Source organism: Psittacula echo (assembly GCF_963264785.1).
Source record: "Psittacula echo genome assembly, chromosome: 4".
NCBI lineage: Eukaryota > Metazoa > Chordata > Aves > Psittaciformes > Psittacidae > Psittacula > Psittacula echo.
In genome coordinates this window covers 80,409,920-80,426,857 of record NC_137738.1, presented here as the reverse complement: position 1 = coordinate 80,426,857, position 16,938 = coordinate 80,409,920, and the positions used below count along the sequence as shown (strand labels likewise).

Genomic DNA, 16,938 nt, shown 5'->3' with positions numbered 1-16,938 from the left:
ATTGAACTTCTCTAAGATTTCACTATAAATTCTTTGGGGCAATCCCTAAAATTATTTCTCTTAGCTTCTAGAAGATAAGTCATTTAAACACTGAAAATATAATTTCCTTCAATCTTATTAGTATAGAACATTTCTTGAAGACACATTTCAATAGTAAATAAATTTTTATGTGCAACTAATAGGATAAAATATTCCAGATGAATGGACAGTTTGCATATGAACTTTTAAATTAAGGAAAGAGTTATATAACTACAAATACTCTGAAGGAATGTTTTTTAATGCCATTATGTGATATTTAGAAGTATACTCTTGGCTGAGTATTTTTCAATCCTAAAAACACCTACTCGCAAAGACTTCTAAGTTGGGCTTCAACAGTATTGTCATTTCATTGGTTACTCTACTATTAATTATAAGCATCAAAACCACTTCTGTGCTTCAAATGTATTTGCCTGATGATAAGATGACCTTTACTTCCCAAAGAACAGGAATGAAAAGGTTAAAACAATTGTCACAGAGTGAATCCTACCCAAACGTAGAGCTTAAAAAATTAAATCTGGACTACATATGTCCAGCTCTGACTATATGACTGTGCTTTGCACGAGGAAAACAAAACCCCCCACAGGTTAACTTTGCTACAGTTATGGGGTAATAGGTATTCAGAGATCACTGCTCAGATAAATGAGTCCTGGACTACATCAACCCAGCACTAACAGTTTAGTTTATTGCACTATGCATGGAAAACAAAGAAAGACTCACAGGTAATTTTTGTGATGTAATGGTGAACAGATTTACATTCTGGTAACACATTTGGGACATGAGACTAGAAGGTGAAACGATCCAGGTAGCCACACTGATTGGCTTTAGATAAAGGGAAAATCAGAGCCTGACTTTGAGCTATGTAACTAGCAAAGCCAATGGCACTTTATGACAACAAATTTGTTTTAAAAATTCATACATAGTTATGACATTAGCCCCTTGGGTGCAGAGGGGGCTCCATACTCAGACACCTGACAATATGTAGAAGCCTGAACCACCTGGGAACTGATTTGCACAGGGGTCATGCTGCCAGGAGCTGGACTGAGTGTCCCCTGGGTGTACAGTGCCAGCCTCAAATGAATTATAGGGGCTGGGATTTTGATATATGTAAGTGTGAAGAGTTTGAGTGTTATAGACAAGGACAGATATTGCTATATATACTCATCTTGCTTTGAAAAAAAATGTTTAGATCGGAACTCACTTAAGTGATGCTCACCTGTTATTGTGACTACCCCAAATTCATCCATAACAACAATTCAGTAATGAAACACTTCTCTCCAACCCTTTGCATAACTCTGTGTGTACTCTTCTTCCCTAGTAGTATGCTAGCCCTATTGCACATCATTACTTCTCACCCCTGCATACGCCATTACCCTAGCTGCAAGCAGGGCCCCATGCATTCAAGCTCCTTTACCATACCTCTCATTGATTAGTGTAGTTTTGAAGGTTAACTTGCTTGGTCTGTTTTTACACACATTTGTTTGTGCTAGCACAGGATGCAAGCAAAGAGCCTCTTTCATTACAGAACCTACTGCAGTTATAATTTTTATATTTTTATGTAACTAGGACCTGAGGGAACAGGTACAGATTCTAAATTTGATCATACTTGCTGCTTAACTCTGCCTACTCAAGGCAAACAGGATTGCAGATAATAACTTCAGGTCAGAATGCTGTTTCTGTTCACTTACCAAAGTCCCACGCACCAGCAAAACTCTGCAAGGGACCATACTCATCCGTTAGATGCAATCCTCAAAAAGCCACAGCCAAAGTAATTTTAAATTTTTGCATAGTTTAAACCACTTCAGTTATATCCTATTCAATACACCACTCCCAAAATGAAAAAAAATTAAATAAAGATAAATAATAAGAAAAAATTACCTGTTTTATCGCATAATGATGAGGCAAACCACCAACAAATATGGATCCCGTTTCAAGCCAGTATGACCTGGACCAGAAATTTCTAAGTGTACTTGTCTTTGCAGATATCCTCAGGACTGACATTTCTGCTTCACATGGTACCACACCTTGCCTGCATAAATTTAGAAATAGGCATATTTTACCACCATAAATAGTTTACATTACTGTCTATCTGCCAAATTAATTAGGCTATTACTAAACTAATGAGGAAAGAAAATCAAGTAAACAGCTGACTTTATTTTAAAGACTATAAACATAAAAGAAGCTGTTTAACAAGCCGTAAGTTGGTGCGTCTTTGCGGTTTGTCCATCTATTAAAATGAAACCATATTGTAAACCTGAGCAATGTAACTGCTAAAAGAGCCAAAGCACATAACAATGGCTGAATAAAAAAGTTAAACAATTTTTAACAATAAGGCTTTGTAATTTGAAAAAAAAGACATCTATTTGTGGATGATTTTCTGGCAAAGAACGGCCACATACCCAGATCAGCAAGTGCCTACGTGGAGTTCGACATGAACCAAGGGACAGCTAAAGGTAAAGGAGGACTGGAGTCAGGCGCTGAGAGTAACAATCCCAGCAAGATAAGAAGGAGCTGGAATTTACTGAGTTGCTAAATTGTGGACTGTGGGCAAGCTTTGAAGGTCAGGTTCTCAAACCTGTGCTTAACCAATTATATGTTAGTGGTTAAGGGCCTTAAAGATATGTATCCAATCACAATGGGCCAAGTTAGTGTAAGCAACTTTAAGCAATAGTATATAAAGAGTTAGTTTTCTATAATAAATGGCTTTTGTCTGATAACATTGATCTCCAACTGAGTCCATTCCGCGACATCTATTGACATCAAACATTTTACATATCCCTCTTTTTCAACACAAAAAAAAGATAACCCAGAAAAGCAATTTAAAATAAACTGCATTTTAGGAAGTGCAGATGTATTATAATCTGTAATACTTACCTTCAAAAGCATCATTCCTGAAACTGAAGGCAGTAACATTAAGCCCTTAAATTAATACATATATTCCTTTCCACCCACCATCACCATGCACACACCCTCTTAGCAGTGTTGCTCTTAACAGCATCATAAATTGTTAACAAGAAACAGAAAGTGCAAAGTAAACAATTTGGATTTCTTATTTTTTTAAAATGATGCAAAGCTCATTTACATACTGATAAGCAACTGACAGCAAGCACTTTGTCTTCATGAAAAAAAGCACAGGAAAGAAACAGCAGAACTGAACAAGAGTCTCTTATAGGAATTTCTCTCAGCCTATCCTTCTTTCTTCACACAAAACCAATCTGAGTTCAACTAGCTGTATGTTTAAAAATATTTCAGTGCCTCTTTAGAATAGGTGCCACAAAAAAAAACCCCAACGCGCAACTATGTGAAAATAGCACACACATAAATATATATATAAAAAGGCAAAGAAACCCCCAAGAAAAACCCCAAACTATAAAAGCAACAGTCTGTAATTTAGCTAGGATGCTCTAAGTAAAGTATGAATTCAGTTTACCTTTTATAATGCAAAATTAGGTTCTGAAACAGTTATAAAAAGAGCATAGAAATTTTCTTCACTACCTTCTGTCAGATAATGAAATATAAAGGATTTCTCATATACTATTTGATAAGATGTTCTATTATTTTTTAAATTGAGAGTATGGAGACTTAACATTTGCAACATTTGCAGACAGTTCTCTATGTTTGTTTTCCATATAATTCTGTTAGTGGATACTTCCAGGAAAATACGCAAACATGATACTAGCTTTTAACAGAAACAACTATAAATGGTTGTCTAAGCAAAATGGCCTGTTTAACCTAGGGTAAATAACTCTGGATAAAGAACATAAACTTTTGTTGTTAAAATCAAGACTTAAAAAGAGAAATAAATTTGGTTTTTAATTCTGAGAGGACCAGTTCAGGAGAATTTTTTTTGTTTGTTTTCACCTCATTTTTATGCAGGGTTTTTTTTTTTTTTTTTTAAGCTTGCTAATTAATAACATGAATGAGAAAAAGGAGAAATTTGTAGTCAGAACTGCAGCCAAGGAAAGGAATGTTTTGTAGCACATTTTGTAGATATCATAGAATGGTTGTATGTCTAAGAACACACATGAGGTTCTGCAGCACAACATTTTCATTACTTGTTTAGAAAGGAGATTTGTTTGTATGTCATACACACATTCTCAGTAGTTCTGTTTGCAGTGATCAAGCAGTTTTTACTAAGGCTTGAACCCAACGTGACATCTTGGATATATTCATTTTACAACAGAAAGCTGTGGTGAGATTTCTAAGGAAAAAAAATATTGATTTTTAAATATCTAAAATGCCTTCTATTTCTGATAAAAGGATATAATATTTATCAATAAATGCTTAATATTAGGATAGCAATCTTTCTGAAATATTTTAAATTAGACCTGTTTTAATGCAAAGTAATTTTTAAAAATGGAGTGGAGTGGAAGAGGGTCAGGAGGGGAACTGATAGAAATTTTTTATTTTTCAAACTAGTTAACAGATATGCTAATTAAATGAAAGCTGCCCAAACAACTTCATTTATTGTTTTAAAATTCCTATTTCTTCTATACATTTTGATAACTCTGTAACTGACTCTGTGACCATGTATGTACTTCCATTACACAAGCACCCTATTTCTAAATGTAGTTCTTTTCACATTAGCTTCATACGTATTTGTTAGCTTGTCCTTAATAGCTAATATGATAGATATGCAGAGGTATTATTGTGTGCATATATAAATATATTTTGAAATTAATTCCCAGTACTTTATGTCAGAAAACAAGTTAATGCAATTCAATAGCATCAGCTGCCTTCGCCTTAAGCTTGTTAGAATGTCAGCCATGCACCTTTGATTGTACTTAATTGAATCTAGCAGGATCTGGCCAAATTAGAATAACAACCATAAACCATTATTGTTTAGCATTTGCTGATAATACAATAAATGGGTCATATATGCACTCCATGAAATTTCCATCAGGCTTTTAAAATTCTTTTTCAGCAATCAGCACATTGGGTGCTTTAAAGGTCAAGGAAGAAGACAGAGCTTTTTGCATAACTATAAACATGGAAATGCATACAGCAATTCTCAAGCACTTTTGCTGTGTAAGCTACCAGTAATTGTGCCTCAGTCCAACCCAGCAGTAATAGTTCACACTTTCTTTATTTGTACTCACATAAATGCAATGATTAAAGACTAGCCTATTAATTATAACCTGAAGATAAGTTCTGTCTAAACAGTATTAAATCCATTGCCCAATGCCTTGCAGGTTGGAAGGATGGAAAGGTCAGATAATAATTTGATAACTGTTGGGATAATGGTACCTAAACACGACAATGCATGAAATCCAAATCCTTTTACATAATGTCCTTACTTGCTGACATTTGTTAATGATGATTAAATTACATGTTTGGGATTGTCATAAAATGGTAAAAAAAAAATAAAAATAAAACAACCGGGGGAAGAGGAGGAGGGAAAGGTGGGGGGTGTCTAGATAAAGTATTGTCAGTCAGGCTGTGCATTCCTGGGGATAAAGCTTCTTTGATATGGTGATCCTGATTAGAAAGGGAAATCTCTTGTTCTAGAAACAAGATTGAAACTCACACCCAACTCTAGCAATTCCACTTTGAAGGTGACCATGCTAAACAACAACAAACAACTCACTAATTGCCCCTGAACTATTTAGCATGTAATGTTAACATTCAGTCTATTAAACAACCGTAGGTTTGCAAACAGCTACACAAACATGAGTTGTGAACTACAAAAATTAAAGAGGTTTTATTATCATATATTCTAAAAAGCAATCCAAAATTTCCCTGATTTTATTGAAGACAACTGATTAACTAAAGCTAAGAAACATATTTCATTTTCACTGTGTTTATTATTTTATATATTTTTTACCTTAGAAAAATCAAAGCAAGTTCATGTTTCCCTCTGTTTTCACAGAGTATCTAGTAGTTTGAATTTTCTGGTTCCATACCGAAATTGCTCCTTGCAGTTGAATGTTTATTTTTGTGAAATTGCAAGGGAAAAAAAAAAATAGACTTACTGTCACAGACAATTAAAAGTTACATTTTCTTAATTCACTTTTTGACCAGTACTGGTTTTGAAACCCTTAAGGCTTTGCAAAGGTGTTTGAGACAACTTAAAGTATGGAACATCTGCACCTCTTTGCTCAGAGAGATTGTGCAGGTTTCACTCTTGGAGGTTTTCAAAACCTGGCTAAATACTGCCCCAAACAACTTGGTCTGACCCCTTGGCTGGCCCTGCTTTGCACAGGAGGTTGGACTAGAGACCTCCTGGGTCCCTTCTAGCCTACGATTCTACAATCCTGTGACATTTTCCTTTTGCAAAAAACGCTGAACCCTGTAGTAACCAGCTTTAGAGAATGAGGCAGAATCTCATATTACCCTCAGTAGATTTATTTAGATAGAAAAGATACCAGTTACACTCACAGTCATTAAATTTTCTCTCTGCAGGAGCATACATCATCTTAGACAGCTCACATCTACTGGTGTTGACTGTGCCTTGGGGAGGCAGCAGGTAACACGTGCTTTCATGTTGCAGATGAACTAGAATCAACAACGTACCTTTTCTCATTCCCTCTGACAGTAGACTCATATTTCTTGGTCCTGGAGCTGATTTCTTAATCTGGTCTTAGAGAGCGATTTAGCTAAATAAGTAAGAAAAATTAAGCTAATCACAAGGCATGATGTAAATTTCTCCAAGAATAGCGGGGGTGGGAAGACGGAATAATCTCTGTTTCACAATCTAAGGAAAGAGTAAATATGGTACACTCTTATTCTTTTCACAGAGGTTAAACTTACATTACTAAGCTAAAAAGGTCCACAATGAGTACCCTCCCTGACACATAATAATCCATATTTTTATGAATTTATCACAATTCTTGTTATAGTTGCCACTCAGGCTAGCTGCCACTTCCAATTCTGAAACTGAACAAGTTGTCTGGTTAGTGCAGTTCAGGAATCATTCCTAGTTTAAATGTTGCCAACCTACTTTACAATAAATACTTTTATAGACATGATCTGGAACCTGCTGGCTGGCCTCAGGTACAGAGAATAGTCTTCAGAATTCAGCTTTATTTATTGCTACAGATTTAGCTAGAGAAAAAACAATGATCTATGCCTCTGGTCATTTCTGTCTTTGCGGTTGGGAGAGCTTCAAGTTTCCTGCTGTTCACATTATAACAAACTTAAATACTATTTACAGAAATTATACCTAGAAAATATGCATTTATTTCAAGTTGATGTAGATGTAAATACAGTGTAATTTATTGAAAAGCTTGGCCTAAATGAGAATACTGTATTAAAACATCCAGACAGTGGCAAGTTTAGTGTCAGATCTAGACCTGTAACACTGACATTTTATTTCAAGTGAAACTGAAAGTCTGCAATGAATCAGATAGTTACACAGTGGAAATTCATGTTTACAACAACTCTGTAGGCCAGCATTATTTCTGTGCTGTATACCACCCCCTCTGTGCTCTCCTTAATACCATTTCTGTGCTTGTGACATGGGGTCACAGAACACTGAACCTTTAACTATCCATAAGCATCCTTCGATATTCCTCAGAAAATAATATAGAACAAAGTTTTAAGTATGTTATTAGAGTCTTACTCTATTGTTTTTAAGTTTCTGTCCCTGAAATAAGTTGTTTCAGAAGTTAATGTAGAAAATGTGTGTTCTAATAAGCACTTTTGAGATCTGAAGTAAAAGAAAGTAGCAATTTTTAGTATTTATCTAGTTAAGTATCTGAGCAAGAATAGAACGCTCTATACCACAGATTTGTCTCTTTGATCATTCTAAATTCTAACTTGTGTCTCTTTTGATGGCAGAGTTCTGACAAGGTATAGAATGTGATTTGTACCCAAGATGTGGCATGACTAAACAAGTAAGCTTTTATCATTAAGAGGCTATAAAACAACAGTTTGTTTCAAACTAATTGGTGGTATTAAGTCGCTGTTAGCTGTTAATATGATCTATTTAGTATAATTAAATCCATTGCATTCAATCACATTGCTCAAAAAAGTCAGCTGCTTAGTCTCAGTTGACTCACATGAAGTGTATGAAAAATAGTCACTTTTTGTGGAATATAGAAAACATACACAACTGACGTGGTTTAAGCCCAGGCCGTAAATCAGAACCATGCAGTCTACTTCCCCCCCCACATTTCTTCGCTTCTGGAGGGACAGGGAGGAGAATCAAAAGAATGAAACTCCCACAGGTTGAGATAAGAACAGTTTAATAACTAAGGTATAACACAAATCACTACTGCTACCACCAATAATAACAATGATAAAGGAAATAACAAGGGAAGAGAATACAACATCTCACTGACCGGTACCTCACCCCACCCCGCTGTCATCCAGCCCTTCCGGGTAACTCTCAGTTGCATCCTGGGCATGACGTGCTGTGGTATGGAATACCTCTTTGGCTAGTTTGGGTCAGGTGTCCTGTCCCTGCTTCCTCCCAGCTTCTCCTCCTCCCTGGCAGAGCATGAGACTCACAAAGTCCTTGGTCAGGGTAAGCATTCTGACCAGCAACTGGAAACATCGGCTTTATCAGTATTATTCCCAGGCCGAAAGTCAAAACCACAGCGCTGCACCAGCTACTAAGAAGGAGAAAAAATGACTGCTACTGCTAAACCAGGACAACAACATACTGAGTTTTGATTTCATGACAATTTTTCATTCCAATTAAGATTTCTTTACATTGCATTGATGCAAAATAAAATTATATTATTTAGCTGCAAATAAATGCACTTAATCTTTCATTTTATTACAAGATTTGACCAGTGCAGGGGGTTTTGTATACTGTGGCAGATGTGCAAGAAGGAAGTTTATTTTCACTATTCTCAGTTTCTGGAAACTAAATGCAAGATATGAAAATATTAACATCAAGTTCTGTCATCATTCCTAGGTTTTGTCTATTTCCACTATTCCTTTTTTTTCTGTGAAATACTAGTTCTTGTTGAATGAATAAAGTACTTGTAGAGACTTCAGAATAGCAAAGGGTATTCTGATATGCTGGCCATGCAAAACTGAGATCTTTACTACACGGTGTTCAAAAGCAGTATGCTCATGGAACATCAGTAATATAACAACATGATTTTTTTTTTTTTTTACTGAGACTTAAATTGCTCATTTAAAGAAGACAAGCTTTAAGCTAAGATTTCAGAGAAATTCTGAAAGTGAATGAAGTGAATATGTACAGTAGGTATGGAATCATCTCACAGGCATTTCTTATACATCTATAGGTGTGGTTTGACTGACAATTTAGGCAAAGGACTGAGTTCCAGCCTTTATTCCATGAGCATCCACATGTTCTTCATGCAGCAATTTGCATTAAAGAAGTAACTTACTTGAAAACACTGAAAAGTATATATATTTTAACTGATCAGTTCTGTGTGTGAGCACTGGCCACATGAGTCGTAGCCAGATGAAAAAAACCCCTGAAAACCAACCAAACAAAAAAAACCACAAAAGGAATAGAGGGAGAACAAATCAGGTTGCACACGATAAAAACAACCAAGTCCCCCTGAAGACAAAAGTCTCCCTTTGAAGGGACTTTGAGTTGTCTTCCTTTAGTTAAAGGGACTTCTCAAAAAAGACGTAAAAGGAGCTCTCTCTTTAATAAAGTCTTTTAAGACAGACTTTATTTAGATTTTTAAAAGGTAACATTTTAAATATTGAAAATGTAGAAATAAGTGTGATAGATTAAACAGAAGGCAAATTTATTCTCTAACTTGAATAAATTCTTTACTATACGCTGTTGGTCCCTAACAAAATCTCCTTCCCTCCATGGTCTGACAAGGCTCATCTTAGTGTTTGCTTCCGACAGCAGTCAGACTGCTTTTGTTTGGTTCGTTACTTGGTTGTTTTGGGGTTTCTTTTGGTGGTTATTTTTTTTTTTAGGATTTTCCCAGTCTGAACTATTGTACTATTGCTGCAGACACTGCAAGCTCTATCCCGTCCTTCAGGGAGACAAAGCTTATTTGCTTTCAGAAAAGGAGCAATCTCCTTGCTTCCAGATGACTCTGACTGAAAAAGAATAATGTGAGATAAAGTAGAGACAGCTTCCTTCTTACTAAGAATGTGTTACAGTGTACAGCGTTCACACAGCACTGTCTGAATAAACAAGAAGAGAAGGCTGCATGGAGACCTCGTAGCAGCCTTCCAGCATCTGAAGGGGGCCTATAAGGATGCTGGGAAGGGACTCCTCATTAAGGACTGTAGTGACAGGACAAGGGGTAATGGGTTAAAACTTAAACAGGGGAAGTTTAGATTGGATCTAAGGAAGAAGTTCTTTACTGTAAGGGTGGTGAGGCACTGGAATGGGCTGCCCAGGGAAGTGTGAATGCTCCATCTCTGGCGGTGTTCAAGGCCAGGTTAGACAGAGCCTTGAGTGACATGGTTTAGTGTGAGGTATCCCTGCCCATGGCAAGGGGATTGGAACTAGATGATCTTAAGGTCCTCTCCAACCCTAACCTTTCTATGATTCTATGATTCTAAGACAGCTATACTGCTTGGCCTACTCTCTGCACATCCCTCTTTCTTCAGTGAGAAAAGGGTGGCTTGCATCATCTTTCAAATACTTATGGTTCCTCATATCTGACTCAGTACAATGATTTTCAAAAAATTCCGTCATGTTAGGCAATGTGCAGTGCCTAACAGCAGTTTTCTCTCAGTACAGAACAGTCAAATTATTTTTGTTTCTCCATTCCCTTGGACATCTCTCAAATAGCAGACTTTGAGGTTTCTGGTGAAAGGATATCTAGAAGGTAAAAAAAATCTTTGAGGTGAGAGTGAATTACACCTCTCATGTCTGCCACTGCTTGTTCATGCAATTCAGGTCACACGTCTGAGATGTAGGGTTAGCAGGGTCAGACAGTAATCTTTACACAGATTTTATTTTAAACTTTTCACTGAAGTATTAGCTGGGGTTTGCCAGCCATAATGATATGGATGAATAAATTCCTCACCAGTGCTGTTGGTTTAGTAAGAGGTGACCAGAGTAGAACGTGTCAGAATGTGGCACTGGAACGGGTTGCCCAGGGAAGTTATGAATGCGGTGTTCAAGGTCGGGTTAGACAGAGCCTTGGATGATATGGTCTCGTGTGAAGTGTTCCTGCTCATGGCAGGGGGGCTGGAACTAGATGATCTTAAGGTCCGTTCCAACCCTAACTATCCTATGATTCTAAGATTTATAACATAGAGAAGGTCAACCTAATGGTCCCTTGGTGGCCAAGTAAATGGTCCCTTCTGAAACTCTAAACCCAAGAAATTTTAAAACTCTTATCTTAGATAAAAATACTAGCCTTATTCTGTAGTGTAGAAATGATGTAACATGTTCATCCATGGCGGGGGGGGGAAGCTCCACGAAATATTTTTAAAATCCTACACTGTTTTTTCCATAAGCTTCTTTTGTGATAGCTGATGCATTTACTCTTAATTACTATGCATATATTGTATAAACTATATTTACATTCCATTTGAAAACACAAGAAGTTAAATTCACTTTGTTCAAGAAGTCAAATGGCTCAGCACACTTAAGTGTATAAAAGAAAATACTAGATTGTGTGCATTATATATATTAGGTCTGTTTTCCATATAATAAAATCTATTCAGAAATAGGATAGTGTTACATTCAGTTACTTTTTATATGAAAAAACAATTTCAAATGTATAAAAGATGTCAGTCAATGTTATTATTTTTTTTAAAAAATTAGCAATTTGGGTTATTCTGAGAATATAATTATGAATAGTCTGGAAATTAATAACATGAAGAAAGGAGTTACTGTATAGATCACATGGGAAAGAACAGGATTTAAATATGTTTAAAGAGAGAACCAACTCAGGACATGTCCTGAGGAAAAGCCTCCAGCACATACTTAAATTATTGAGACAGAATCTCTGAAAGATATGGAATTTAGTGATATGCAGCAGTCAGTAAGAGAGGGCATCTTGTTTTTTTGCTTTTTTTACTGAAGACATAGAAAGTAAGGCAATTGTAAATGTGGAAAAAAATTAATTATTTGTGACTATAGAAATAAAAATATAGGTTTGGTTTTGATGATAATGGCACTTTAAAGAAGAGATAATAGTTTTGGTAAAATAGTTTTAGTACTGAAGCTTAAAATATCTTTTCAGAAAAAAAAAGTGGAACTGAAATTTGAAAATATCTAAGATTAACAGAAGATAACTGCATTGATAAACGGTATAGTAAAACTAGTTTCTGGTATTTGTACACAAAAATAATCTTCAGCTACAGAAATCTATACTGAAAAAGCAAAACGGATAAGTATAATTTTATTGATTATCACTTTCCTTAATATTTCTTCAACAGCACATATTATCAATGCATTCTCAGTGTTCAACTTGCACATAGACCAGTTTGCTTATCTGACTTTATAACTGTTTAACTGTTCAGATGATTTTTATTGGGATGCTGTATTTGTATTTACATTGCTATTTCTCTCTAGCATTCACAAAATCATTATTTCCATAGTTCTCTAAGTCATTAAAAAGGGATGATTAAGACCTTGGACAAAAAAAGTATAATCTTAAAACCATTATTGATTGAACATTTATTCTTAAGAAGCACCACCATTTATTTTGAACACTTGACCTCCAAATAGAAAGACAGATTAAGCTACATTTAAATCAAGTATTTATGAGATAAAGTAATGAATAAAATTAGTCACAGGAGGAAATGTTATTAGCCCAACTCCCCTTCTACTTATCTGTGAGAGGATTAAAATCAAATTAATTCCCTCTAAATGTACTGCACAGGTTAGTAGAATGAATTTGAAAATATATGAAGATATATCCTGACTAGCAAGATTTCAAAACTTTTCCTCTATTTAGTGTTTTTGATTCATATTTAGTTTTAATCTCACAGTTCATAAATCAGAATCACCTCTGATTCTCTTGCTTCAATCCAGCATTGCCATTTCTGTAGCACTGTCACGCACTGCTAGTGGTCAGTAATAGTGTCACTGTATAACAGATATCTTTAGGACCTAGAAATTAGTTTTCCACTTTTTGAGCTACTTGTGCCAACAACCACTCTTTTCCGTTGCAAAGTCAGTCTTTTTCCTTTCAGATGTATGCCAGAATACTCTTTTTTTTAGGAGATATTCTCCACTTCTGCCTCTTCATCTGTGTGATAATCACCATAAATATTTTAACATAAATGTCTTTGTCCAAAAACTCCAAGCTAAACCAAAAAAATAATCCTTTCAATTTTCTTGATGCTTCATGATCAACTCATTCCTATTTTATACCTTACAAATCCAAGTTTTGATAGTAGGATCATTATTTTAAAAATGTTCATTTAAACTATATTCTTAAATCAGTTTGTTTTCATTGACTTAGCTTCTCTGCAATGAGCTTCCTTGGGAGAGGCCTAGAAAATGAAAAGAGCATGAAGCTATCTTCTATCAAGAATATACTTCTTACTGCATTTTATAAATATTGAATACACTTCTCTAAGCAGCATCCATTGCTCTTAATATCTTGTGGTTTACACTGTTTTTTGGGAAGGTGGCGCATTAAGCATATTTTTCTTAAGTAGACTACATGGCATTTACACAGTACATGAAACAACAGATGGATGACCTCTTCATCTATATGCTGTTACATTAAAAATGAAGGTCAATGTTCAGCACCTTTGCAATTAAACAAAAATAGGGATTTAAAATAAAATGAAATAAACAAATAAAAAACCCCCAAAGCATAAAACAGAAAAGCATCTGCATTTTTTTCTAATCTTTTTATCTATGATCTGTTTATCTTACCTGCCTGTAAACTGTAAGGAAAATATGAGCTTTGTAGTATATTCAGAACAATAATAAATGCAGCATATTTTCTACCATATGGATTATCTCAAGCCTTCATTAAAAGCAATCAAAATGAAGCAATATACAAGCTCCAGAGTGAGCGTATGTTGTATTATGACATGATTAGAAGGATCTTTTTCTGACTACAGGAATCAAAAAACATCTACAAACCCAAGGCAAACAATTGTCAAACTATAGTTAACTAGTGCAATCCTCAAGTCACAAACATCAGGAGCTAAAGGAGAAGAACAATGCACTCCTTAAAAATTAATATTGCCACATTTTGCAGCTGTTCTCTGGACTGATGAAGAATCTATACCAGTTTTCTAATCCTAATGCTCACATTCAATTATAAAAGGTCAAAGGGATAGACTCATTTTTAAAGAAACAAGTTGCATTTGTGACATCTACTGCAAAACCAATTTATACGATAGATTTGCTAAAGCAATCAACAATTGTGATCTGAGATTAAAAATAAAATAAAAAATGCTTTTTAATCAAGGAGACTATTATTATCAGTACTGAAATAATTGTTGAAATGGAGCATAGTGAACCAAAAAAAGGATAAATTTATAATACCTCTGCTACAGATTGGCCTGTTTCTGCAATACATGTTATTTTATCAACTTGTTTTGATGACAAAGATCAAAGAAGATAAATCTTAAAGCAACTAAAGAAGGCAGTTTTATAAGGGCTGGAATGAGAAGATTGTGGTAGAGTATCCCAAACAAGTAAACTTCCCAATTTCCTTTCCTTTCCTTCATAATAACCTTCACAAATCTAATCCCTGGGTGATATTGCCCATACCTCTTTTACACTTTAACTGTTTCACTTCCTTGGAAAGACTCTTAAGAAAACCAAAATGATACAATCAGAAATCTGAAACAGCTGCAATGATTTTCATTAATAGCTAGACTTAGCAAATAACTGTACAAGCCTGCACATAAACCAGAATTCTTAGTTACTACTCTGAGACAAACCTTGGCAACATGTTGTTTTTAGCAGTCAATGCTAGAAAACTAATCTGAGGCAAAAAGTTATATCCTATTCAAAATTATTGAGCTAGCTCAGATTTTGCTGCAAATCCAGACCTCTTAGTATATTCATTTTTATTAAATTGTTACAATTGTTGTAGCCACAATATTCCATCATCGCATTGTTGTACTTCAGTAATGCTGCCATTTTACTTTCAGCATGAGCATTCTGGTGAGCTATAAGAACTGGATGCAGTGCAGTGTCTGACAGTAATATGCATATTTATTTTCAAACATTAAAAGGTCTGACATTTCTGTTATTCATCAGGAATGATTTCTGTGGGATAAAGGAAGCAGAAAAATATTCCTCTGTAAGCAGAAAAGGAAGATATTATCACTACCTAATTTTCACTGTATTCAAACTTGTATTACACAGCACTCATACTTTTAAGTCTATTTCTTTCATTTAATATAATATTGTAGAGGCAGTATATTTTTTGCAGATGGCTTATCTTCAGTTGCTGAAATGCACTGCTGTTAGTAAATCTGAAAGACAAAAATCTTTCCATCTCAGGGAAAGATCAAAAGGGCTCCAAAGAATTAGGAATACTTTAAGCAAAGAGAATGAGCATTTTCTTTCAACAAACTAGTACAATATCATATATTTTTTTTCATCACCCATCTTATCTGTCCATAATACTTAACATCTGCAGAGCAAAGAAAATCCCGCACTATGCATGCCCACTATGTTAAAGTATCTAGTAGCTCCTACATAACCATTCTGACTTCACCAACATCCCAGATAACATTGTTCAAAACTTATCTTACTGGAAACCAGTTCTGAGAAAATAAAACAAAGTTTGTAAAGCTGTAGACAGCTGCTGAGCAAGCTACAGCAATTTTTAAGTTTCACTATGACATATTATACTACAGTTGATTAAATTAAATGTTCATAACCCAAGAAATATACATAGTTCAAGAGTGATTTTATAAAATATAATTGTCAATATATATTTGTTAATACAGAAAAAAATACGTAAAGCAGTAGTTATACTTTTCCATACAATATATACATTTTCTTAATTAACTCAAGCACATGTGAAGATGCACTAAATTAAAATAGGGAGCAACTTTAACAAAATCTTTCTGACATCTGTGCCATTAAGTCTTTAAATCTTAGAAGCATAGAATCATTTAGGTTGGAAAAGACCTTTAAGACCAACTAGCCCAACCATTAACCTAGCACCGCCAAATCCACCACTAAATCAAACCACTACTAAAGCCACCACTAAACCAACTCTAAACACCGCATATATATGTCTTTCAAATGCCTCCAGGAATGGTAGCAAGTACTTCCCTGGGTAGCCTGTTCCAATGCTTGACAGCCTTTTCAGTGAGGAAATTTTCCCTAATATCCAACCTAAATCTCTCCTGGCACAACTTGAGACCATTTCCTCTTGTCCTATTGCTTGCTACTTGGGAGAAAAAACTAATATCCACCTCATTATGACCTTCTTTCAGGCAGTTGTAGAGAGTGATAAGGTCTCTCCTGAGCCTCTCCTGTCCAGGCTAAACAATCCCAGTTTCCTCAAACTGCCCCGTAAGACTTATACTCTAGACCCTTCCCCAGCTTTGTTACCCTTCTTTGGAACTGCTCCGGCACCTCAATGTCTTTCTTGTAGTGAGGGGCCCAAAACTGAACACAGTATTTGAGGTGCGGCCTCACCGATGCCCAGTACAGAGGGATGATCACTGCCCTGGCCCTGCTGGCTACGCTATTTCTGATATAGGCCAGGATGCTATTGGCCTTCTTTTCCACCTGGGCACACTGACAGCTCATATTCAGCCAGCTGTTGACCAACACACCTAGGTCCTTTTCCACCAGGCAGCTTTCCAGCCCCTCTTCCCCAAGCCTATAGCATTGCATGAGGTTGTGGCCCAAATGCAAGACCCAGCACTAAGCCTTGTTGAACCTCATGCAATTGGTCTTGGCCCATCAATTCAGCCTGTCCAGATCCCTCTGTAGAGCCTTTCTACCCTCAAGCAGATCAACACTCCTGCCTGACTTGGTGGTGTCTGCATAGTGTCATCCTAAAACAATGTCCAAAACAATTTTCAGTCTACTAAAGTGAGTAGAGTGATTAA

General features: G+C 35.6%; 1 protein-coding gene across 1 annotated transcript in view; it reads right to left on the bottom strand.

The window, feature by feature from the left end:
• The window catches only part of EYS (eyes shut homolog), a gene marked incomplete at its 5' end in the record, with an annotated part of 835,842 nt that overhangs the window by 253,580 nt on the left and 565,324 nt on the right, over positions 1-16,938 (bottom strand). The window contains one exon of the mRNA XM_080615919.1: positions 1,915-2,065. Within this exon, the coding sequence (XP_080472045.1) occupies positions 1,915-2,065 (151 nt within the window). The remainder of the gene's footprint in view (positions 1-1,914; positions 2,066-16,938) is intronic.